Here is a 24,210-nt window from a genome sequence, read left to right on the forward strand (position 1 = left end):
TTTGTTTATCAGACAAAGGCATTTAATCATATTGTAATCATAGTAATTCACAGTGTTGTGCATAAATAACTGATTAATTAATTAATTGAACATGCTCATATCTTTGGTGAACGGTGAACTGAACGGATCAGTTTGCAACAAATAACGTGAACGTGAGCGTCATTCACTCCTGAGAGTGTTAACAATGTTGATGCAGACTCGCAGCAGAGAGAGCATGTGAATATGGAGAGAAATGTCGATGTGATACAGCTTACAAACGTGTTTTGATCATGCAGCATTAAGTAGGCCACACTGCAGACTGGAGTCTCTGTTACAGTAAGAAACAGACAGATAGATCCCTGTTACAGTATATCCACTCGTCTCCTACTTCATCTGGTTGCAGGTCTTGTATTATAGTGTGTGCAATTTGAACTGGGAAGTCGGAATGTCTGAGTTGGAAATTTCAACAGCAGTTGGTGTTTGCCATCTGTTGTAGTGTAAAACTTTCCCAAATTGTTGGTAATAACTTTAGATATAAGTTATCCTAGCTATTCAAATTAACACATTAAAAGCATAAATATCATTATATGACAATGTTATATAGTCTCCAGCATTCCAGGTAGAGGTTCTATTTAAAATTACATTTTTTAAAAACATTACATGAATGTGAACTAGTTCATTTTTTTGGGACAGTGACCTTAGTTCAACATTCAAAATTGTGAACTATGAACGTGAAGTAATTCATTTTAATCTCTGTGAGCTGAACTCTTATGAAGTGCGAAGGTGCACAACACTGCTCATGCTCAAGAATGAAAAGGGTATTATAATATTTTCTAGTGATAGCTAGAAAAAAAACAAGGAAATTAAAACACAGTACAGAGAAGTACACAAGTACAGAAAAAAATTTCTTTTTTTCTTTTGCTCTCAACCCTCAACATGTGAGACCCCCACAAAGTCTAATCAAGCAAGACTGAAAGTCTAAGTCTTTGGAGACTTGGTGAAAGAAAGAAGAGGTATGCAGTTACACACACACACACACACACACACACACACACACACACACACACACACAAACACACACACACACACACACGCCACACACGTAAGACTTCTGAAGAGAAAGAGAGAGACAGAAATTAATAAGGGAGGGAGTGAACAGGAAAAAGATTAAGGGAAGAAGCAATGAAACAGAAACAGAAGGAACGAGTGTAAGAGAAAAGAGAACAAGAGAGAAAGAAAGAGACACGGAAAGAGCCAGAGAAACAAGGCTGAGAGACACAGAGACAAAGAGAGAGAGAGAAGCAGAGGCTCTGCTTATCCATTCACAGCACACAGCGATCACTCATGCACAAACACATACAAAATACACAAAGGCCCCACTTCCACTATCTCTCTGCTGCTTCAGCCTGCAACACTGAGTGTACACACACACACACACACACACACACACACACACACACACACACACACAGAAATCCTACTTTGTCTTCTTTGTGCTGTTAGACTAAGCAGAAACAAAGGTGCAGGTAAGACAGAGGGTCCCTGGGAACTGCCTCTAACACACACACAGGCAGACACACTCACTCGCAAATACACACTCTCACACACACATAGACACGCGGCAAGTCCCGGGGAGCCTGACTGTCAATATCAAGTAGAGCGAACAGCTCCCACAATGCCTCAGCACGCCCCAGCCGCAGGACCCAGTGGGGCTCAGCTGACACACACCGACATACACACAAGCACACGTATGCAAGCTACAGACACAAAGCAGCAGCACGCACCAACCCTTCACACACACACACACACACACACACACACACACACACACACACACACACACACACACACACACGACTCATTCAAACACACAGTTCAGCAGAATTTGAGTTTGCTGCATACACTCCTGAAAATGTCTCCATGTGTTAAATTCTGTTTTACTTATACAGAACTGACCATAATTATATTGTGTAATGTTTCATCTCCCTCACTGCTCTCTCACGTCTGTTCATTTTAGTTGATGGTTTTGTTAAGAAACACAAAAGTGATTAACATTTAAGATGCAAACCTGACTCTAGTTTTCAGTATTTGTGTTTCAGTTGCATAGATATTTTTTCGCATGTATTTACATAAGCAAAATTTCTCCTCAGCTCAGTAAAAAACAATGCCACTTTCAGACTTTGTTTGAGGGGTTATAAGTAGAAAGCAGAACAAATTCTATAACTATTATCTCTCTGTCTAGTTTCAGTATATTCTCTCACCTTAGGCGCAGGTGAAGCCTCAGCCTTCTTTCCTGCTGCACTCGTTTCAGGGCTGACCTCTGGGTGATCTGTCTGGACGTGACTCTCCAAGTCCTCCAGGCTTTCAAACTTCACCCCGCACTCTGGACACCTCAGCCCCGTCATGGCCTTCTCTACCTGCGTGTCCCCAGGCGTGGCAGCTCCTCCGTGGCTCGGGCTCTGGCCGTTCGTGCCCCTGATTTGACCAGTGCATTTTATTTGTTTTAGTACATTTCAGCAATCAAAACATGTCGATATCTGTGTTGCTGTACTGTCTGTTTAAAAAGCACAAGTTGAGCTCCCTCTTCCCACATGCACTTTATGAATACTTGAAAATGTGTTTACACCTTTTAGCAATAGATATGTTTGAGATGAGAAGAATCACTGCACTTATACCATATATAAATACCACAGTCAGCCACAGTCCAGCAATGCACCCAAATGCAAGCTTCAAAATATGTCACTTGCCCTTTTCCTCAGTTTATGACAGGGGCAGTCTCTTATTTTTTTCTACATTGGTATCTTACCTCATTATAAAGTATTCAATACTGTAATACTGCATGATACATGAATGGTGTGAATTCTGCACAACTTTGCAATTAAGTCCAAAGTCAAACAAATTTGACCAATCATCAGATACTTATCAATGCTCTGTGCACTTTTATTTTCTAATTTTGTGCATTTTGACAGAATTTGAGCTTGAAAAAGATTTTACTTCTTTGCAGAATACCCCGCAGGTGCACTTCTTCATTTACATACAAAGCATATTTTGTTAGAGTTTTTGTAATGCTGAGTTTTTGTGGCAAAGTTAATCAGATCACTCCAAACAGAGTGTCATTTTATTGCAACTGTGTTTTGCAATTTTCACTTGCTGCCTCAAACATTGCAACATGCATCACTTTTTTTTTTCATTTTTTTTTTTTTAGAAAAGCTGGTGTGAACTCAGACATTTTAGGCCAATCCAAAAAATTCTGTGAAATCCTTGAGGGACTAAGTGTGATGATGATGGATGTATTGAACAAATTCTTCATAATCAAGTCTTTCTTCAGGTCTGTATTCCAACACTATCCAGACAAGTGCACCTGTGGAGAAGCTTTTTAGCCTTGGTCTTGTCAGAGGAACCAACTATCCAACACACCTATTGAAAACCCTCTCCTGCATTATAAAACAGTTCACTAGAGAGACCATTGATTGAATGAGTCTACGTGCTTTGAAAGGCCTGTGCACTTTTGTAGTCTGTACGTAGGCATGTGTTTTGAGAAGCTAACTGGTTCATTAGTTGCATGGTGAAACATGATGTACTGTAGGTTATTATGCGCCTGTATGTTATTGATTTCATTGAGGCAGCTGTGTAACATGCCTCTATCTAGTTCACTGTTTGATCATCAGGACAATATAACCAACATGCTCAAGAAAGTGGTTTTCAACTTAACAAGTTGCTTTTGAATGGCAGTAATCTTATAATCTAATGATTTACTTTTTAAAGTAACAGTACCCAACACTGATCTTGTTGTATACCAATGTGCTACTGTTAAGTAATCTATTGTATACTAAAGTATGTCTGTATTAAGGCACACTATTATCCTCTGGGTTTCTTTAATGCTTATGTACCTGCTCATGCAGCCAGCACACAGGCCATAAGGCAGGCCATTGACGTCCAGCTTCACCAGCTCCCCTTTGTTCTTGAACTCCTTTAGGCAAAAGGCGCATTTATACAGCTTATGCTGCTGCAGCTGCCCATTTGGGGATGAAGAGGCTGAGCCGTTCCCTCCTCCTCCTACTCCGTTTCCACCTCCTGCTACAGATCCTCCAAGTCCAGAACCAGTGGAGAGCTTCTGCATGTGGAAGGTCCCGTGGATCTTCAGCTCCAGGGTGGAGGTGACGGTCTGCATGCAGACGACACAGCGGAAGCCAGTGAGGGAGTTGCGGAGGTCAGGGTGCATCTGGCAATGCTCTATAAACTCCTCCTCACTCTGCAGGGGCATCTTACAGATTCGACACGTTCCCGTGTCCAGGCTCTTACTGTGGGTCACCTGCAGGGAGGGAATATACACACAAAGTATGAGCATAAAGACACACCAAGTGGCGAGTAATAATACCAATCCAAAAAAAGAGGTTTATGAAATAGCAGCCCAAAGCACATAGTGTGCCTTTCAGTCTTTAACAGAAACTTATAAAAGCACTGTTGTTCTAATAATGGTGGTATAACCCTATTACAACTGTAGCTGCATTACACAATGCATTTTTTTGAATATGCAAACATTTTTCCTGTAGAGTGGAGCACAAATTGCCTCCCTTGGGACAATTTAACATTTTTAAGCCTAAATTCAAAGCAGCCAAAGAAGTTTCAGGATCAAAAGACAGGTACACAGACAGAAAGCAACAAAAAACTAACACAAGAGAAAAGCAAAACTGGCTGTGTTGTTATACCTGTGAGGGTACCCACTGACTGGATTTGTTCCCTACATATAAACCTCCAAATGACATGCTGAAACACAGACGCCTCAAAAGCCATGTGTACATACACATATTCAGGCTGGAGGGAAGAAAATATAACAGTACCTTGTGTTCAGTGAGGGTTAGCAGAGAGGGGAAACGCTCGCCACATATTGGACACATGTAGTGTTTGGCAGGGCCGCGATGCGTCTGAGCGTGCTCACGAAGCCCGTTCTCAGAGAAGAATGTTCTGGAGCACACATTGCACTTGTGGTTCCCCTTGATGAAGTCTGCCTTCTTCTTTCGAGAACCTGGTACATAAAATTACTTTTCTCATCACTTCTTTTACAGAACATTATAGAGACTGTTTTTTTTGTTTTTTTTTTATTCAATACAGCTCTTTACTTATGTTTAAATGTATACATTGCGTATTTTCTTATTTAAAGTTTAATAATTATACCCAAATTTTATAGGACTTAACTAAAATCCAATTATGATTAGGCACTGATTTCAAAATAGGAAAATAAGTATTATACTTTTTTATATACTGTAATAAAAAAAGAGTAAACCGTAAATAAAAAGTACATAAAAATCTTTAAAAAAGCTGAGTGAAAGCAAATCTCACCAGCATCATCTTCTCCCGGTCGGATGTTGTGATCACGCAGCCGGTGATTCTGCAGAAGAGACTCCATGGTGTAGGCCGCTCCGCAGATATCACAGGCATACATGGGCTCTGAATTGTCCAGCTCCTCCTCACCCGCGCTTGCCTCGTGGCTGTTGGCTGCATCTCCTCCCTGGCCAGCTCCTCCTCCGCTCTTCAGCAACATGTTCTGCAGGTCAGCTTGTTCAGCAGCCACCACCGTTGCTCTTTCTAAGCCTGCTGCGCCTCCATTGCCACCACTTCCTCCTCCTCCTCGCTTGGAGGACTGCGCCAGGCCATTGGGCGTCCCATTCTGACTCCCACTGCTCCCCGTGCCACCTCCATTGCCGGTGATGTTGCCACCATCAAAGACGCAGTGCTTCTCCCTTAGGTGTCTCTCTAGCAGTGAGATGGCATGGAAAGCTTTGCCACAGAAGCGACACGTGAACTTCTTGCTGTGTGTGGTGATGTGGCACTGCAGCTCCACCTCTGTTCCAAACGTCTCTCCACAGAAGATGCACTTCCGAGGCTTGAGTCCTGTGACACAGAGGTCAGATTGAGATATGCAGATTCAATCTCAATTTACCCTAAAAGACAGCTGTCCAGTAAGATGAGCCAACTCCACATCATCATGTTGTCTGCAGTTTTTTGTCTTTTGGTTGGTTTTCTTTATAAATGTTGACTTTTGCTTGCCTGTGTTTTATTCTCTTTTACCATCAACACTATGATCATTATTATTCTATACGGTCAGTTCTACGTTTCTATTGAAACTTAGGGTGCCTTTACCTAATCCATTTAAAATGGACCCTGTTGAGTTTGCACGGTTAGTGCGTTTTGTTGTGAATATCAATCCCTAATACAAAACATTCGGAGCAAAACTGCTTGAAAAGGTTTGATTTGGTCCAGTTCAAAGTGAACAGTTCGGTACAGTTCGTTTGTAGTCTGCAAAACAGCAAATGCCAAATCCAACCACATGATTATATGACAGCCACAGAATGTAATATGTGATTTTAGGACCATTTTAAAAGCTAAACTACACAAATTACATGAATCCATCTGCTGATCAAGAAATCTGTTCAGGAAGGGAACACATATAAGTCATGTACAGATTTTGTATATTTATGTCAATTACTTAATAATCATCATAAAAAGTTTGCATCAGCACAGGTATTTTCCCTGGTTAGCGGGTCAAGGGGCTGTTAAAATTTCTGTGCTTGCATCTAACGCTGCTTTTTTGTCAGCTCATTAAGTCCATTAAAAAGTATGTGACAGAGATCCCATAGCAATCAGAACATGTAGTCAATCTGCAGTCTAATAACACTAATAATACTTAAAATCAATTATTCCTTAGTGAGCTCTTTGTGACACAAAAGAGCATCAATATACACATCAGAAGCATTGAAGTGATGGATAAATCTCTGCCAGTCACAAAAATTTGATTTGCAGATGACGATGCAGGATGTGACTGGCCAAACTGTCCAATCAATCAGTTAGCAACAAGGTATCATTTTTTTCATTTGATACAGACCAAATGAAACAAACTTCCCATGTTCCCAGGAAAGGTGTGCTGTACCTGCTCCAAGCCCTCCTGGGAGGCCTGACCTCTGGCCAAGGTGGTTATGCTTAACATGGAGCTGAAGATCTGTCTCCTTCCTGAAGTCCCAGGCACAGGCTGTGCAGCGAAACAGCTTCTTCTCATTGCTATGCTTCACTGCCAAATGCACCTGAATGGCAGAAGGTGGAAGGGAGAAGCAATCCAAAATGGTTCATTTCTATGGTTGTTTCACTAATTTATTAATTTTACAAAGCATATAGAACACACATTTTCTTATTCATGCACTGATGTGAGTATTCTATGTAAAAATCAAAAAGAAAAGTAAGTGACACACAGATGAAGGAGGCAGTCTGAATCACCTGTATGGAGACTTTGGAGTCAAACACCTCCTGGCAGAGAGTGCAGTGGTACAGGACAAACGTGTGCATGTCCAGCAGGTGTTTCTGCAGGTCATCTACTGAGGAGAACTGCTTATCACAGCTCTCACACACATACTGGGTCGACGTGGTGGTGTAGTGTACAGTCAGGTGTTGAAGCAATGCCTCCTGGGATTCAAAGTCCTCTTTGTTGCACTGTGGGCAGGACTGGCGCCTCAGCAGCATCTCCAGGTGGGACTTTAGGTGGGTCTGGAAACCCTCAAAGCTGGCAAATCGCAGGTCACACTGGTTGCACGGGTAGTCCCCGTTGCTCCCCATGGAGGGGGTGGAGTCCCCTCCCAGTCTGTGGCGTTTCGGGGAGGAAATCTCTACATCAGAGGAGGCGGGGCTTAAGTCTGCAACTTTCGCCTGCCGTTTGTTGTTAGCCAACGGGATGTTCTTGTGGTTCTCCTTGATGTGCTTAGTGAGCTTGAGGAGTGAGCCGAAGATAGGAGAATTGGTGCAGTAAGGGCAGGAGTAAACCTGTACACGGACAATAACTCTTTACTTTTTTAAGATTATTATACTTTGACAAAAACTTTATATTACTTAGTTCTTGGAGAGTCAAAGAGAAGATGGTAAATTGAGAGGAAGAGAAAGGCACAGAGAGAGAGAGAAAGAGACAGAGAGAGAGAGACACAAGCATACGTCATAAACTTAAGTCATCACCTTAACTTTGCAAGTTCAGATATAATAGAGTGCAGCAGGAATCGTGCATTTTTGTAGGCCAACTCAGAGCCGGCCTGGTTTCCTCCACAAAGAGCCAATGGAATATTGGAATGGAATGGAATATTGTAGAAAATAAGATCTGTGGCAAACAGACGTTTCTGATACTTGCACAAATTTTTTCAGCAAGATAATCTTCTTCTTGTTGGCTGTAAACAAACTACACCACGGTCACATGACTTCAGTCTCACCACTGCTAACTAACTTGTGTTAGTAAGACACGTTTCAGAATTCACAACTGGAGTATTTACTGACTTATTTTATGTCACTCTTTAATTAAGCATGTGTTAACCAGACCTTATGTCAGACATGTAACCAAAAAGCCAATCAAAAAATGACTTTGAGAAGAGGGAATCAGAGGTACAAATATGTATATTAATTCCTGCAGCACTCTATAAACTGATGATTAACACTAGGACAGTGAAAAAAAATTAGAAAGCCAAGTTTCTTTTAAAGCCCTAGTAGTATAAGCATTAAGTACACATTGATTAATTTAATATAGTAAAATTTTCAAGGATCTTGACTTTATATGAGGAATATGCTTCATTCAACACTCCACTGGGCTCATGACAAAGTACAGGAAACCACCTAATTAAATACTTTATTGCTAATCACTGATTAACCACTGATTAGTAATAGCTTTGACATGTGCAAAGACAGGCGAGATACATCTAATTCTTATGAGCTCTGTTCACAAGTAATTCTTCTCACTAATTCTCACCTCCATGAATGACTGCGATGCAGCCTGCAGTACAGGAGACTCCAGTTTGGCCACCGCTCCTCCAGACGCAGCTCCACCCCCTACAGCGGAGGTGCAGTGCGTCTGCTGAATGTGCTCTGTCAACGAAGACTCCGTCAAGAATCCCATGGAGCACTGGTTGCAGAAGAAGGCATGGTTCCCTTCTAGGATTGAGATATTAAGTAACATTGTAAAATTCCCTTAAATGGTGTTATGATACTCTAGGGTAATTTACATAATAGGATATTATATAGCACAGTTTCTGCTCAATAGCCACTTATATTAATGAAACCATGTCATAGCCTTTCTCAGTCTGGAAACAAAACACATATATTCAAATTATCTTCCATTGTTTAGGAAGAGTAGCTTTCTTCAACAACACACCTAATGTGGTGGATCCCGCCACAATGCCACCAGGCAGGCAGTGCGACACTCTGATGTGTTCCTGCAGAGAATTGATGTCTCCAAACATATCTGGGCAGTAGTTACAGTGGAATGCTGTAACATTAGTGAACTGCAGCAGGGGAAAAGATGCTGTGGCTGCTGTGCCTATGGTTCCTCCACTGCCACGGTGAGCTTTGCGCACATGTTCGTTGAGGTTGTAAAGCGTTGGCAAAGTGTCAAGGCAGAGATGACATGTATGGCTCTGCTGCGGCTTATCTGCATGGATGGTCTTCAAATGGATCTCCAACACCGCCAGACTGTGAAAGTCTCTCTTCGAGCAGTAAGGGCAAGAGTATGTTACTTTAGCACAGTTCCCTCCTCCACCTGTACGGATAGACAGATAAACAGCTACATTAAAAATATTCAGAGGTAGGTAGTCTAACCTTTTAAAGTAAGTGTTGGCTAGCAAATTAAGTGATGTAACCAGGGTTTCTGGAAGTTTCAACAAATTTAATTAAGACTGTTTAACATCTTTTTAATTGCATTCATTGTGAATGCAATTTAAGAACTGTTTCTGGCCAAAAAAGTACCAAGGTTTTAGCAATGTCAGAATCAGGGAACATGGTTTGAAATGGTTCACCTTTGTCTTCACTGCTTTTATATATGTTCACATAGATCCAAACACTGTCCAGAGATCGCTTACCAGGGCTGCATGGGTCACTTTGGGGCAAGATACTGGTGATGCTCCTGATGTGAATATGGAACTATACCGGGTGATGACAGGCATTTCCTGGAAGCTTTTACAGCTACTTTATAGTTTTCTGACCCAAATTTCCTAATGTGAGCAGCAGGCTTCAAATTCTTTATTTTCAAAAGGCTTCAAAGATGCACTAAAAGTGTTGTTCTTGAGCCAGATCTCGCTGGACTTGCACGTAACCACATTAAATTAAAGTAATGTTCAAGTGAAACAATTTTAACTTATTACTACTAGAACTAGCTATTCTTCTGATAAGAGCTGATGCCACCTTACTCCACACACCACATCCAGTAAATTCCAGTAAATTTTATTTGAGCTGCATAGTTTGCATTATAGGTTTTTGGTTCCGCATTCATTTCATTTTGATCAACACAATTTTTCCTCAAAACACATTTAAAAGCAAGACTGAAGTAAATTCAACTTCATAAAAGTAACTAACTAGAAAATCCAATTGAATTTTAAAGACTTGTCAAAATTATATTTAGGACATTTTAAATCCTTAAAATTTAGATGATTGGCTTTTAAACTTTTAAATTTTTTTTAAGGACTGGCAGAAACCATGTGAACTGGCTACTCTGTAGAGAAGTGACTATTGTACCATACCTCCACCTTGATGACCCAGGCTTATCCCAATCTCCTCCACAGTGTCGGTAACTCTTCTGCGGCCTCGTTCGATGCCCTGGCTGGGCTTAAGTGTAGAGTCAGGCGTGGAACCTCTCTCCAGGCTGGCACTAGAGTCTGGAGTGGCTGAGCTCATTGAAGCCACACTGCCCAGTGCAGGGTCAGGACTGGCAGCGCTGTGGTTGGAGGAGTCAGGCTGACGGTGGCTGTCTAGGTGGCAGTAGACATCCTCCACTGATGGGAACTGTTCTGAGCAGACAGGACATCTGGGGGACCAGAAAAAGAACAGTGAAGATCCATTCCACAGGAAAAAAAATCAGTGGTTTGAAAACTTTAAGAAGCAAAGCTCTGCAGTACTTGTGTTTGCGGTTGGCATGCTGTGTTTCAATATGCGTGAGGAGAGAAGCCTCGTCTAAAAAGATCTCAGGACAGTGGATGCATTGCAAGTCCGCTCGGTCAGACAGTTGGGGGTGTCTGGTCAGGACGTGTTTCTCGAGCTCATCCGTCTGGCTGAACGTCTCCTCGCAGTAATCACACATATACAGGTCCTGCTCCAGGTCACCATCTCCTCCTGCTCCCTTCTTTCCCCCATCCCGCTCACTCCTCAGTGCAAGGTGCTCACGGTTCTTGCGGTGAGCCTGCCAGAGTCAGATAGCAGTCAAGATTTAAAGAAGCCTATGTTATTAAATGTTCTTTCAAAAGGTTTTTATATGATAACAATAAGCTAGGTTGTCCTCATTTAAAGTCAAAATATATCAACTGTTTACCTGCATGTGGCTCTGCAGTGATGAGGTGGAGGAGAAGCCACGCTTACACACACTGCACTTAAACGGTTTGCTGGAGCTGGAGGTGTGAATTAAAATAAAAGAACTGTCATGAATCAGAAAAAATCAATTATGAATCACAAGCAAAGAAAGCAAAGATCTAAAGTGAAGTTAAAGACTGGAGTCATGAGTGAAAACAGAACATCATTTAAATCAAGTACAGATTTCATTTCAGGATCAGAAGCCATTACCTGTGTGTCTTCAAATGGATCTTCAGGTGATCAGAGCGGGAGAATGCAGCTTCACACTCCTGACAACTGTACTTCTTATCTCCTGTATCAATTAACAGATTAAATTGTAGACCTCAAAACACTGACAGCCAGAACACGTTGCCACTGACACACTGAGCATGTTGCCACTGTCAAGGGAAAATCCTTAAATCTCATTCAGGTGTTTTCCTTCTTGAATAACAAAAAAAGGTGTATTAAAATATCGTGGATCTGCTACTCATCGGGTCTTAATAAGCCAAAGTATGTTTAGCAGGCCTGGAAGAAAATTCAGGACTTATTTTATTATCTACCTGTGTGGAGTTTGACATGGCGATCTCTGCTCCTCTTGTGTTTAAACAGACGGCTGCAGAAGGTACACTTGAAAGGCAGCTTGTCACTGTGGATCTGCTCATGGCGCTTCAGGTAGCTCAGACGGCTGAGAAGGACAAAGAGGAGCTAGATTATGAACAGTCAGGTCATTCACAAAGACTCATAAAAAAAAAACTATAACTTTTTATTTCAATGACATTTTTAAGGGGATAGTTTTTAAAAGGATAGTTTGGATTATTTGAAGCAGGGTTAGATGAGGTACTTTCTATTCTGTTCTTTCTTCTTGTCATGTGTTTTTTTTTGCCACTTAAAAAAATCATATAGAATGTAAGTACATGTATATAAGTTTAAGTGTCCATTTTACTTAGGTGTAGCCTATTCCAATAGGAAACTGCCATTATGTAAGCGAAAGCACTGCACTCTCCAAAGCTACCAGACTCTGAAAGGCTTAATATAATTTCGGAATAATTTTACCTTACTGGAGTTGCTGGTCTAACACTATCTTGATTGGTTAGTTTGTTTGTGTTACTGTGCAACTTAAGTTAATCTGAACTAACCTTTGAAAACACCTAAGTCAAACAATAACCCAAACAAACTAAATGATCCAGGCAGCGGTAGTCCTACACATCCCATGTTCTGCAAGGTTCAAGAGGTTAAAGGTTCGGAGAGAGTTATTTTTGACCACATAGCTTCAATTCCCCATCAGAAAAAGCTGCCTGCCACTAAGGTTAGGTGGTGAAAATATTCTATACAGCAAATGATACAAAATGATATAAAAGATGATATAAAATACATTTGCTGCTGACCCTGTCTACAGCTGTTTATTGCTCAGCTTCCATGCTGGTACTCCAGCTGCTTCTCCAAACTGTGGTGCTGCTGACCACCACCTACTGTACTGCATACAATCCCACATCAAATAATACAAACTACTTTAACAAAATAAAACATCCATACCAAAATATATTTAATTAAGTAGTAAGCACATTACTAATAAAATCTTGATGACAGTGACCTGGTCACATTTCATTTCAAAGGTGAGTTGAAATTTAAACTAGTTTTACATCTCTTCAGCAATATGAAAGAAAACAGAAGAATAGAGAGGACAGCCATGTAAAATGAGTAATACAAAGAATTCTGATGATGACTTTATAGTGTATATGACAGCTGTTCTTAAAGTGGGTCTTGAGTTAGTCCCTTGGGAGGTTAGTGAGAAATGTATTCACCTCATTCCCTTAGCTGTTTGCCTTAGTGGTCCATGTTACCATGGTAATATTGAGAATACTGTTTATTCATGTAAACATTGATATTCATGAGAGGGACATGAGGATGCAACCAAACAGCCATATATGACATTAGTCTTATTGTCTGCAATCAGTTCACCCAGATGACACTTGCAGCACATTGAGGAAACCAAGCATGTGAGATTTATACCTGAAAGACTTGTCACAGAACTGGCAGGGGTACGGCAGACCAGCGCCTCCTTCCTCCTCGCCGCCAGTGGCCATGCCGAGGTCGCAGCAGCCATCGGGCATCTGCGAGGGCGATGCCACATCTTTACTGGAGGGCGAGGAAGGCACCCAGGACAGCCCCGCAGGGTCATCCTCACCATCTGACAGAGAAGGAAACAGACATAGGAAATTAAACAAAAATCATATGCAGCAAGAAAACACAAATACAGATTTTGTACACAGCTGCAGGATTTTCGAAAAAAAAAAAAAATAGACACGCAAGCAGAGACAGAAAAAAGTGGGGGTAAAACTGGGAGCATTAGAATGATTAAGAAGAAGTTACATCTTTCTTGGAAGGCAGAAGGCGGGAGAGGCAGCCAGTGGGAGTTCAAATGAGAAAAAGAGGATATAAACAAAAAAATAAACACATTTATCCTGGTTACATACACACACACGCATAGAAGGAAAATGAGGATGGCAGAGATAAAGAGAGAGAATGAAAAAGAAGAGAGAGACACACTCCAGCAGCAGCAACATCTAAATAGAAAGCTCCAAGAACTATGTATCCCCGACGGAGCCCAGAAATAAGGACAGAGTGTATTTTCTCTCCCTTCATCCTCCCTCTGCAGCCATCCCTCGTTCCATCCCTCCCCTCACCTCCCCTCCCCTCCCATCCCTCCATCCGTCCCCGAGGACCATAGATCCGCCTCATCATATTTTCATTAGGGCCTTGGCAGATTGAAACGTCGGAAAAGCGATTAGGAGATGTGGAGAGCAGAGCGGAAAGATGGCGATATTCACTCCCTTTATCTGTCATACATAGGAGATTATGCATTGCTCTTTTCCTCTTTTCCTCTCTCCCTCTTTTTTCCCCTCCTGTGTAGTCTGGCACAGAGGCGACAAAAAGGCCACGACTCCTTTAATAGACACTTCAGAATGGATTCGAGGCGACAAAAGAGGGGGCTGAATAATGCTTGATATTGTTCTGTTCTTCTTTGTGCGCTCTGTGAAGCAGCACAGTACGGCTATTTAGCATTTGCCTGAAAAATGTAAATGAGAGAGCAGATGAAGAGAGAGGGGAGGCTGTTTTCTTTGCTTTTATCTGATAGCTATATCAACTAGGCCAACAACAAATCAAAGAGAGAAAATAAGGAAACTAGAGTGATGGGACAGAGAGAGCAGAAAAAGTCGGATGTGATTTGAGCCAGTATTCATCATAAGGCCAACATTTCTGTAATGTAAACACGCAGACACATGAGGGCCAACACATGTGCACAAGAGAGGCTTCTCCTGATAATTTTAGAAACCTCTCCAAAGCACACACCTCAACCAACTCCTACCACAATCTTGTGTGTCTTCTGTGTGTGTGTGTGTGTGTGTGTGTCTGGTCTACTGTGTATTGCGCCTTGCAGAGAGGGGGTGGAAAACAGATTCTTGTGATGAATCGATCGACAAGAAAATGTAGGCACTGCGATGAGCAAATAGAACTCTGCAGGGGGGTCTGGGTTAAAAAAAATTGTAAAAGCATGACTTATAAATTTGACTGGAAGCAAGATGGAAAATAAAAAAGGCTTAAGAAAATATAAGGAATAGAGATATCAACATGAAGTCGAACAACAAGGCGAGGAGAGGAGAGGGAGGGAGGGCGTGAGTGAGTGAGTGAGTGAGTGAGTGAGTGAGTGAGTGAGTGAGTGAGTGAGTGAGTGAGTAAAATTGAGTGTGAAGGAGGAAAGGAAGGAGGATGAAGAGGTGTATTGACAGGGTGGAATGAGAGAAACAAACAATATGTCATCCTTGAGCACACGGTGACTGCAATGAGTGCACAGAAGAAACATCAATCAGGAAAAATGAAAAATGAGAGACAGTGACAGTGAGAAGATTTGAGAGGAAGATAAAAATGGGGGGGGGGGGGCGCAGGAAAATATGGGGGAATAAGTTTACTTTTGACAAATTCAGAAAAATGTGGATGATATCTTGTCACTAATTTCAGATTCTCAGTTTATTTTCGCAGAATACTTTAAGCACCCATACAATTAGATGAACAGTGTAAAATACTGCTGTTCAGTGGTCCATTTAATACACCGTACTGATACATCACTATGTATTAAATGGATTAATTTGTTAAAAGGAAAGTTCACTCCAAAATCAAACAAATACATATTTTTCCTCTTACCTGTAGAGTCATTTTTCAATCTAGATTGTTTGGCCGAGTTTTGGGGATGATGCCTGTACAGATGTCTGTCTGCTCTCGAATATAATGGAGCGAGATGGAATTTGGCTTGCGATACCAAAAACATACATTTCAAAAAATCAGCACCCACCAACCATATCACATCGCAGACAAAGTGTGCAGGTATGAACAGACGAGAGGCTTGTATTTGTGACAGCATGGGATGTTTACATTAATGGCGTCCTTCTCAGCTAAGCTGTATCTTCTCATCCATGAGTAGATGCACGCTTCCATCTGCAGAGGCAGGGTGTAGTTTGGTAAAAAGAAAATCCTTACATCCTACATGAAACTCCTCATGAAAAAGTCTATGGAGTCTCGTTCTCTATAGGTTTCCAAATGGTGTTATTTGGCAAGTCCCACCAAGTTATTTTGGAAAGAGGGCAGATATCTCTACAGATGATGTCTCCAAAACTCAGCAACTCATGTCAAAACTATCTAGACAGCAGTACAGGTTAGAATAAAAACATCTGGGGGTGAACTGTCTTTTTAAGGTGGTGTTCATGTTTGCACCTGATGCAATTATTACTTTGAAACAAATAAAACATTAACATGTGATCTGCCCAGCATGAGGCTGTCCCTCTTCAGACCAATCAGAAACAACTAAAGCTTGGACGACACTTTTCTTAAGTTTCAAAAACCCCAGTCAGTATCGTGTGAGACAGATAATGACAATGTGAACATTTAATTCCACCCAGCATTCACTTCTATACATGTAAACTTAATGTCAAAGCTCAAGTTATAATAACCACACACCCTGAGCTCTTAATTAAGCAAGTTACCATCCATGCAATGATTTAAAATGTCCATCATTATAGTGGCATAGTGCTAAAACAATTACTCACTGATCTCAAATCAATCAATGGAAGGTTAATTGTCAACAATTCTGAATAACTATTTATCATTTAGGAAGGAAACGTGAAATGGGATTTGGCCATCATTCATTTTATTATTTACAATTGAGCTTTTCCTCAAGTGACATGACAAAATATCTTGTGTCAAAAAAATGCCGTTAAAATGTCAAACTGCAACAATAATTGACATACTATTCGATAATAAAATTATTTGAAGGGATTGCTGTTTTTTTAAAGATTTTGCAGAAGTGATGAATGTAAAGTAATCAGTTTAAATCACCATACATTGTCCCCTGATCCACAACTACTGCTGACACAGTTTGAATGAGCACATCATTATGAAAAATTAAAACATCAGTCATTTGACCGTGTACATAAAGCCACACAGAATACAGAGCAGATCAAGTATGAATGCTGAATTCATTTGAAAAACATTTTTAAAAAGAGAATAGCTCCTACAGTGGTTGTACGTATAGTTTTTTTGTGCTATTAAGCCATCCACCTGACGACACACGTGTCATATCCATGGGTGACTCCAAGGCAGAACAGACAGTTTTATTCCTTTCCATGTCAGTGACATCAACAGAATAAATGAATGTACCATCTAAGATAAGATGCAGTGTGTCTTTTATAAAATGCCAATCCAGACAGCTCCTGCTGCCCACTCAACAGGGCGCAAGTCTTTTAGTGTAACCTCAGAAAGATTAGTGATACTGTCTCCAACTCATGTTCACTCTCACCTTTTATCTCATTCTCTTGGTTGCGTCAAACAGGACTCATTTAACAATAACAAGAAGGAGACAGTGTATAGTCAAACACCAGACACAAAGAAATACTCAACCCAAAAAAGAACTGAATCTCAAAGACATGTTAGAAAAAGCAAAGTACAGAAAAAGAGGAAGTAAAAGAACACCCGAAAAAAAGAGTCAAAGTGGACACGTGGACCATTATATGCCAGTATGAGTCAGTTAGATGGTAAAGTTTGTGGGGTGGGAAAGTGGGAGGAAGACAGACAGGGAGATTGAACAAGAGAGAGATTCAGTCAGAGCAAGAGGGAGAAATCACTTTTTGAGGGGGGATGGAGGGGTGTTGAGAAAGAAGGGGAGGAGAGATTAGCGTCATTAAAGAGCCCTAATCCTCTGACTAGCGTGGCTGGCGCTAAAATGGAGGATCACACGGCTTTTTAACGGCGCCTTTGTCAGTCGGCCGCGAGGGGACCTGGCAAGACAAGGCCGAATGGCAAACTGGGAGAAACTGGAGGATGGGGAGGGGGGAGCGAAGAAAATTTCAATGAAAAGTTAAATTAGAGAAGAATCCTCGAGAGAAGATGAGGAGGATGGATGGTTGAGGGAGGGGGATTGGAGAGAAAAAAGAGGGAGAAAAAGTAGTTGGAAAAAAAGAGAAAACAGGCAGGAGCAGGCGGACGCCGACACACGCTGTTCCTACCCCCGTCTCCTCCTCCTCCTTTCTGTTCTTCTCTGGCGAATGAAAACGAACGAGAGGAGCGGAGTGGAGGACCACAGGGCCCCAGCAGCTCCGCTCCCGCTTTATCTCTCACTCTGCAGTCCTCTCCTTTCCCATCCATTCCCTCTATCCTTCATCCCTCCCTCTGTCCCCAGCAGTCCCTCTACTCTTCTGTCTTCATCTCTCTTCCACTACCTCCCTCCCTCGCTCCCTCCCTCCGTCAGCTTTCATGTTGTTACTCATTATAGCGCTGACATCTCTCCCTCCGTCCCTCCGTCTCTCCGACAGTCTCTCCCCTACTGGTGTTGGCCTTCACCCCTGTGTCTCGGCCTGGACGGGACCGAGGGAGAGAGGGGGGGAGACGTTCCAGATGGACAGACTCTGAACTCCAGAGGAGAGGGAAGAGATGGCGGTATGAAAGGGGAGACAAGAAAAAAAGAGGAGGAGAGGAAAAACGGTGGATAGCAGAGGACAAGAGGAGAGGGGAACCCGGGGGTCGGTAATAAAAAAAATGGAAAAGAGCAGAAAAGAACTAAACGGACCGCCTGAGTCTACCTGAAACGACAGACGCACACAAACACCCACATGCAAACAACACACACACTCCCCGCGTGTCTCTCTAATAGGCCAGACAGTGTGGCAACGTGTGGAGGACACAGCCTTGGTGAAACACTCTAATGAAGAGACACACATGCTGATCAATCTCTCTTTATGTTTCTGCCTCCCCCGTCTACTTCCCCCCTATCTAAACTCACTAACTTTGTCATGACTGTCACGCAGAGGGAAAATACATCAAAGCAGCAGAGTTTATGAGATGGAACTCTTATTAAAAGAAACTTTATTGACTATTATGATATTCAGAAGTAATGATTATTAGCTATCAACCACTACAGTATTTTAGAATAAAATTAGCCAGTAGTAGTCATCTGAAATATTGCATAGTAATTCCACATTTCTGCCTGCTTTTGTCATGAGGTTGTACACTGACAATCTGTTGAAATTAACAACTCGATGGGCTGACATGAAACCAGCACTCAAGAACATTAGTTCAATTAGTTCGCTCTGGATAACAGCGTCTGCTAAACGCCTGAAATGGAAATATAATCCATGTATGTCGTGCTTTCTCTCTTTTCTACCGCTTTGATGTTTGAATCAAAGGAGCTCAGCTGGTAGCAGCAAAAAGGTTTCAGCTCCCAGCGCTGCTACTACAAGTGCTGAAAACTGCCTACAACCTACAGTTACATTCAGAAAAACTCACATTAACATTATAAATGAAGAATACACACAGTGATCTGCTAAGTTAAACATGCATTTAACTGGAAGAAAAATAATAAAACAAATTTCATTAAATGATATACATGCCAAAAGAAACAAGTCTTTGAACCAAAAACAGGGTTTGGGTTGAATGTTTGATATTTTCATATCAAAGGAATTATCAGAGGTTTTACCATACCTTTCATCATAACTTTAATTCAAATTAAGCATGGAATTTCCTCTTTTTAATTTTACACTAAGAATGTAGCCCTCTTAGCCCGAATTTCAACAGCTCAATGTAAACATATGTAACTATGTCAAGGAAACTTGACAATAGCTGCATTTGCATGAACTCTAATATTCCACTACTACTCGAAATAATAGACCAATATGAATAAAAAGGCCTCAAGTAACCCCTTCTATCAGAAAAGACTGGCTCAATCCGGCCTCATCGGAAGGAATTTACAATTGGGTTGAGAGGGGTGGTTTATACCTTTGATAATCCACTTAATAGGAAAATAGTATTACCTAAAAAACATGTAAACGTTTATTCTTATCATTTCTTGTTGGAATATATATATTCTTTCTGCACATGGAGGGGATAACAGCAAGTGACATGAACAAGGAGGAACAGGAGGAACAAGGGAGACAGACCATTGACTAATCAATTTATACATATCAATTGGGCGTAAATCAACAGCACAAAAGTAAAATATCAACATTTATAATTGGTCTGCCTTTTGCTACCAGGACCACTTTTCACCAAACTGATATTGTCACTTGGTACAAGGCTCTATCTGGCAAAGCACGCATAAAAAATTTAACTTTATCTTTAATATCTAAATAATTAACTTTGTCAAATGGGTATAAGCCAAATTTACAAGAATTTGCTGAATTGCAAGATGTCATGTTTTACAAACTATAAACATGTATAATTTTCCAATACTCTTTGAGGACACATGGCACAGCTGGCTCCACACGGGACAGGACAAGCCAGATTCCATTTAAAAATCAATTATTTTACAGGTACCTCTGCCTTATCAGCCATTGTATAACTTGACAACACCATTTAAGATCTTCCACAAAAACAAACAGTTTGTCTGTTGTTGACATGATCATTTTCACCCAGCTGAGTCTGTGAGAGGCTCTAGATGATAAACTGCCTATTAGAGGTTGAAATTGTGCTCAATTAGTTGTTTCTTTGATGATGTATGCTGAATTTATGAGAATTTATTAATTAATTGCTATCATGTCAGTGGCAGAACCAGTTTGCACCTGTAAAAAAAAAGATTCTGATTACATGATTTAATGATTTGAGGCATGTAAGCGCTCACCTATCAGATCACTTTATTTAAGTTCAGTTGGAATCTGTAATCCATGTAACTGCAGCTATTGTCCCAAGTTAAATGAAAGTGTTCACCTTGGCTTTAGCTGTCTACCTGCTCATATTTTAATCCTCCCATTGGCCTCTCTCTCTCCTCCTCCTCCTCTTCCTGCTCTCTCCCCCCTATCCGACCAATCTAACTCTCCTTTCCACCTTTCTGTTTGGCCATTGGCCCAGACCTGCACCTTTCCCAGCGAGACCCCTGCTGACCTCCTACCCCTCCATCCCTCTCTCACTTCATCCCTCCTTCCATGGCTCCCCAGGCCCCCTCCGATGGCCCCAGGCTGCCCCAGGCGTGCACACACACACACACATACACACACATAGCCCCAGACTCACCATAGGGGGCAGAAAAACAACTTCCACCCTTGGCTCACTCTGGGCAGCCCAGCACACACTCACTCTTATTTCTTCTCTCTCACACACAGAAACACATACAAATACAATTAAGAGTAAAATTCACTATCCAATACTGAATTAAGTTTGATAGAAAACCACACCGCACACTGATTTGTCATCGTATCTCCCGCTCCATCTTTGTTTTTGTAAAGAACATCCTGCAGGTTAAAAATAATAGCAGCTGCATCCTTTTGGATTCATGCTGCAAATGATTTAGATGGGCAACAGCCTGGACTTAAAGTTATATTTCCCACATAAATTGGTTGATTTGTTTTTATTGCTTGTTAAGAGGTGAGGCTGCAACTAAGTACAGGCCATCCTGTTCAATGAGACAATTTCAAAAACTGCTTACCATTTCCTTCTGATGCAATGTCTGAGGTATCAAAAAATATGTAACCATAGACCAAGTAATGATCCACTCTGTGGCTTTACAACTGTGCTGCAAGATATTTCAAAATACCACAAATGGGATGGCTTGACAAGAAAATGCCAGAAAGATCCCTACCTAGCTCAGTGATTACCATATGAGTTGGCATGGCAACTGATAAGCTAAGCACAGTTTACTGGTTGCCATGCATTATGACAATTGCAGAGTAAGATGGTTTATTTGACCAGTCAGATTGTTTTACTGAAACTACCTGTTGTGTAGACTGAGGTAAAAATGGGAACAAGAATTCATTCTCATACAGAGAATACAGTGAGACTTTTTTCACCCAGTTCGACAGAGAGTCAAGTGATAGTCTGTGTTTTTGTTAGCAAATTTGATTTCATGAGATGGTAACAACATAGTCTACACACATGCACAAGTCTGCAAAATGCATCCACAAAAAGATTCGATGTTAACTGGGTGCAGCAGTACACATATGCACATAGCTGCAGCCCTGGCCTGTGCTCGGAGGACCTACGGTCCTCTGCTGCTGTCCTTGTAGCTCACAAGGGATGCAGTCTGTCGGGAAAAACATACACACACACATACACACACACACACTCACACACATAAGTGCCACAGTGAGGACAGCTAGAAAGGACGATATGCCAGCCTGTCCGGGGCTTGAGCCCTCGAGGACTGGATGGACACACACACACACACACACAACACATGCATTCACACACACAGTAAGCAGGCTGTGGGGACCCTCACCTTCTGCCCTGGGAATGGGTCCGGCTGCTTTGGACGCTTTTGGGCGCCAACTGCTCCATATGGGCAGTGTGTGTTTGTGTGTGTGTGCGAGTGTGTTTGAGGGCAGAAGGTTAGGGGCAGGGGGCTAAGGATGGGGGTGGGTGGACAGTGAGCTGGCAGATGACAAGTTTGTCACCACCACACAGGATACAGTAATATACTGTCTAACATCAAACACTGCATAACACACTCCAACATACACACAACAGCTTAACAGCTCAAGACAAGGTCCATGCAGGTTACAGAATGAAGGTGGTTCATTCTGACTCAAGACGTACTAGTTCTTTATAGTATCTGAGGCTTCCAGCTGTCTTGCATAGTTGTGTAGAAGAAATAAAATGCTGTCAGTTGACTGGTCAGACTGTGAAGCTGTTAAGCCAGCCTTCAATAGATGTAAAAGCATTTTATGCATGCGTTACTGGGGGTTCATTTTTCAGATGAAAACAAATGTCTGAGGCAGTACTGCACACCGCTGTGATACCAAGGCCATGATTAGTCACTGCTAATCACACAAACCTAAGTATCTCTGGCAATGTTAGTATTTTTAAAGGTATTTTTAAGGCCAAAAACGAAAAGGGATGACAGAAAATGATGAGAGACATGGAGAACAACTTAAGTCGCCAGCAGAAGGTGAAACAGGGGTGTTGCAGTTTGTGATGAATGCCATAGCACCTTGGCTGCCTTGGTGGAGGATCAATTGTTAGAAATGAAAAATAATCATAAATGTTTTTTTTAGTGTCTAATCGCTTGAAAATAAGATTTGTTGTGTTTTTGTTACCTTACAATGAGCTGTTTTAATCTACATAGACTGCGCATCCACTTCTGCAGAGTCCACCATGTTGCACTCTCATGTTTCTACAGTAGCCCAGGACAGACAAACTAAACACTGGTTCTTTATGGGGCCTTTTGCTTGGCAGGCAACTTGGTTGCATTCTGCTATTTAAACTCTAGATGCCACTAAATCTTACGCACCTTTGTACGTGAAAATCAGATTCTGGCTCCTTCTAGTTCATCTAATGGCATTTGCAAGAATCCACTGCAGCTGAATAAAAACAACCAGTCAGAGCCAGAAAGAGTACCTAAAGCAGGTGACTGAGACCAAGCTTCCTGCCTAAGATGTCAACATTCAACAGCATTCCATCTCATAAACATCTAGAATTGCCAACCCCAGTTTTAATAGGGGTACAACTAATAATTATTTTCATCATTATTTAATCTGCTGATTATTTTCACATTTAATCAAATTAATAATTTTGTCTATAAAATGCCAAAAAACTTGTCAATTGTCAACTTCATACAGCTTACAGCTTTCATACAAAGACTTTTTACTTGCTGTCATAAATGGTAAAGAAAAGCAACAAAGAAGAAGAGGCTGGAAGCTGAACATGTTTGACATTTTTTGTTTGAAAAATAACTGGAACGATTAACTGCTTATCAAACTTGTTTGTTCTTCCAATCAACTAATTAACTAACTGAGTAACTGCTGCAACTCTAAGTCTTTCTGATATTTACCAGTAAAGTCTACTACAGGATGCTTCTGCAGACACAGAAAGAGCCAGAGAACATGATCAGACACATACATACAACAACACAGTCTGTCTCCCTCACACACAAACATACACCATGTGGCAGAGGAGGGCTGGCATCTGCTTCCTCTTACCACATTTCCCTCTTTTTCCTCATCCTCTCTCTTTTCAAACTCTTTCTCAACAACCCTTTTATCTCACTGTGCCCTGATTTCACATCTGATTCTATTCATTCCGTCTCTTCTTTACCTCCACACAAACACAGAGCAAGGCACTAAGCATGAGGGTTAGTGGTTCTATTCCCTGTGTAGGAAGTTCCTCATGTCTCCCTCCTCCTCCATCGCGTTCTCTGTCCATCTTGTCTGCTGTTTGTTCGCTCAGAAATGAGAACCAGCTGTCAGGCTGAGTGTTAGATAAACAACAACACCATGCCAACACACACATACAGTACACCGCGCATACACATGTGCTTGCATGAAGACGCACACACACAAAAACACGCACACACAGTGGTGTGGTGTGGTCCCATTGTGTGCATGCCGGCGGCTATATCATCTATTTATAAGAATGAGGTTTGGT

At 41.5% G+C, this 24,210-nt stretch overlaps 1 protein-coding gene across 4 annotated transcripts in view; it reads right to left on the reverse strand.

Moving 5' to 3' along the window:
• The window catches only part of znf423 (zinc finger protein 423), a 192,964-nt gene that overhangs the window by 97,596 nt on the left and 71,158 nt on the right, over positions 1 to 24,210 (reverse strand). For 3 of the 4 annotated variants that reach the window (XM_084733841.1, XM_084733840.1, XM_084733842.1), the window contains exons 4-17: positions 13,327 to 13,504; positions 11,877 to 12,001; positions 11,548 to 11,629; positions 11,300 to 11,375; positions 10,890 to 11,170; positions 10,515 to 10,798; positions 9,155 to 9,538; positions 8,753 to 8,934; positions 7,249 to 7,788; positions 6,908 to 7,058; positions 5,320 to 5,871; positions 4,821 to 5,005; positions 3,870 to 4,291; positions 2,241 to 2,454 (exon numbers count right to left, since the gene is read on the reverse strand). In XM_084733841.1, the coding sequence (XP_084589967.1) occupies positions 2,241 to 2,454; positions 3,870 to 4,291; positions 4,821 to 5,005; positions 5,320 to 5,871; positions 6,908 to 7,058; positions 7,249 to 7,788; positions 8,753 to 8,934; positions 9,155 to 9,538; positions 10,515 to 10,798; positions 10,890 to 11,170; positions 11,300 to 11,375; positions 11,548 to 11,629; positions 11,877 to 12,001; positions 13,327 to 13,504 (3,656 nt within the window). The remainder of the gene's footprint in view (positions 1 to 2,240; positions 2,455 to 3,869; positions 4,292 to 4,820; positions 5,006 to 5,319; positions 5,872 to 6,907; positions 7,059 to 7,248; positions 7,789 to 8,752; positions 8,935 to 9,154; positions 9,539 to 10,514; positions 10,799 to 10,889; positions 11,171 to 11,299; positions 11,376 to 11,547; positions 11,630 to 11,876; positions 12,002 to 13,326; positions 13,505 to 24,210) is intronic. The other variant, XM_084733843.1, reaches the window with a different exon arrangement.

This window comes from Lutjanus erythropterus, chromosome 13, assembly GCF_056507025.1.
Source record: "Lutjanus erythropterus isolate fLutEry1 chromosome 13, fLutEry1.hap2, whole genome shotgun sequence".
NCBI classification, from domain to species: Eukaryota; Metazoa; Chordata; class Actinopteri; order Lutjaniformes; family Lutjanidae; genus Lutjanus; species Lutjanus erythropterus.